The sequence below is a fragment of the Sinocyclocheilus grahami genome, unplaced genomic scaffold (genome assembly GCF_001515645.1).
Source record: "Sinocyclocheilus grahami isolate Dianchi unplaced genomic scaffold, SAMN03320097.WGS_v1.1 scaffold28167.1, whole genome shotgun sequence".
In the NCBI taxonomy this organism is placed as follows: domain Eukaryota; kingdom Metazoa; phylum Chordata; class Actinopteri; order Cypriniformes; family Cyprinidae; genus Sinocyclocheilus; species Sinocyclocheilus grahami.
The window spans coordinates 20,511-21,892 of NW_015520558.1; the positions used below are offsets into that span (position 1 = coordinate 20,511).

At 40.9% G+C, this 1,382-nt stretch overlaps 1 protein-coding gene across 1 annotated transcript; it reads left to right on the forward strand.

Annotated features, from left to right (window-relative positions):
- Window positions 1–27: 27 nt before the first annotated feature.
- Window positions 28–1,132, forward strand: LOC107580243 (caprin-1-like). The gene is made up of 4 exons (XM_016265972.1): window positions 28–285; window positions 380–580; window positions 707–813; window positions 911–1,132. Exons 1-4 carry the CDS (start codon window positions 141–143, stop codon window positions 995–997), a joined length of 540 nt encoding a protein of 179 aa, XP_016121458.1. The 5' UTR covers window positions 28–140; the 3' UTR covers window positions 998–1,132.
- The last annotated feature ends 250 nt before the right edge of the window (window positions 1,133–1,382 follow it).

Consider the following 1,382-nt stretch of genomic DNA (forward strand, 5'->3'; position numbering starts at 1 on the left):
ATTTTACCCTTTTTGTGCCATGAAAACCGACTTGGAGCCTGACATGGTGTAATAAGACCAAACAATAGTGAACTTATTACATGCCACATGATAGTTTTGGATATGATTACATGTTTTCTCTCCTCCATTAGGTATTCAATATGAATGCTCCAGTTCCTCCAACCAATGAGATGGAGTCTCAGAAGATTTCCAACCAGTATCAGAGTAGCTACGGTCAAGGCTTCAGCACACAAGCCACCCTTCCAGCTGAGCAGCAGGAACTGCCTCAAGAAGCCCTGCAGTCAGGTAAGAGAATTGCTGCTACATTTGTGCCATTTTATAGTTTTAAAAAAACTACTAACTAATTGGTTTATAAAAATATTTTTTGGTTTCTTTGTAGTTGGCCCTTTCCATTCTCAAGACCAAGGTATTCCGTCTGTAGGGGGACACCAGTCTGCATCTCAGCAGCCCTCGGGGCAGGGCACAGGGTTTGGGCGGCCAGGTCAGTCCTTTTACAACAACAGAGCAATGCCACGAGCTGGGCCCAGAAATCCCAGAGGGGCTTTGAACGGCTACCGTGGACCATCAAATGGATTTAGAGGTGAGCCAAGACTGCTTTAAATCATAACAAAAAATGCTATTCTGAAATCCAGTGTAAAATTAAAATGTGAAAAAATTCCAGTGTAAAATATTACAATGTTTATTTATTTTTTTTAATTATGTTTAGGTGGATACGATGGGTATCGCGCTCCATTCCCGAACACTCCAAACACCGGATACGGGCAAACTCAGTTCAGCACTCCGCGAGATTATTCCAACAACACCTACCAACGGGTAACTTCAAGAAAACAAATACTGTGTAGATTTGAGAAGTTATATATGCATTACTAGAATAGAATAGGTTTTAAAGTCCCATGTGTTTTCTTTCCAGGATGGATATCAGCAAAGCTTCAAGCGAGGAGCTACCCAAGGACCTCGAGGTTGCTCTCGAGGTAATGCTCAAGCGATGCGATCCTAAAATCTTTGGGAAGACTTTTCTTTTTGGCCACTTTGAACATTCATTTATTGAGAATGTTTCCCCCAGCCCATATTTTTACTCCTATCAGTGTTTTTTATTTGTAATTTTTTTTTGGCTTATTGATTCAAGTAAGCCCACTTTGATAGTTTTAATATACTAATGTGTTTTACAGAGACACAGTGGAGAGCTGAAACTGTCAGTGTTGTGATTTTTCAGCCAGGTCGTGTTTAAAACATAGACATTCCTGTAAACTTGAAAGATTTTCATTAACTTATTTTTTTTATAAAATAAAATGCAAAAAGAAATCTGCCACTGTCGGTCCAATCCATAGGAGTGTTTTTGATATTTCGTTGGCCTGCCCCCCCCCCCCCCCCCCCCCCCCCCC

Coding starts and splice junctions, on each gene's coding strand:
- LOC107580243 (XM_016265972.1), top strand. CDS start 141: ATGAATGCTCCAGTTCCTCCAACCAATGAGATGGAGTCTCAGAAGATT. Junction 286..379: donor TCAAGAAGCCCTGCAGTCAG/GTAAGAGAATTG, acceptor GTTTCTTTGTAG/TTGGCCCTTTCCATTCTCAA. Junction 581..706: donor ACCATCAAATGGATTTAGAG/GTGAGCCAAGAC, acceptor AATTATGTTTAG/GTGGATACGATGGGTATCGC.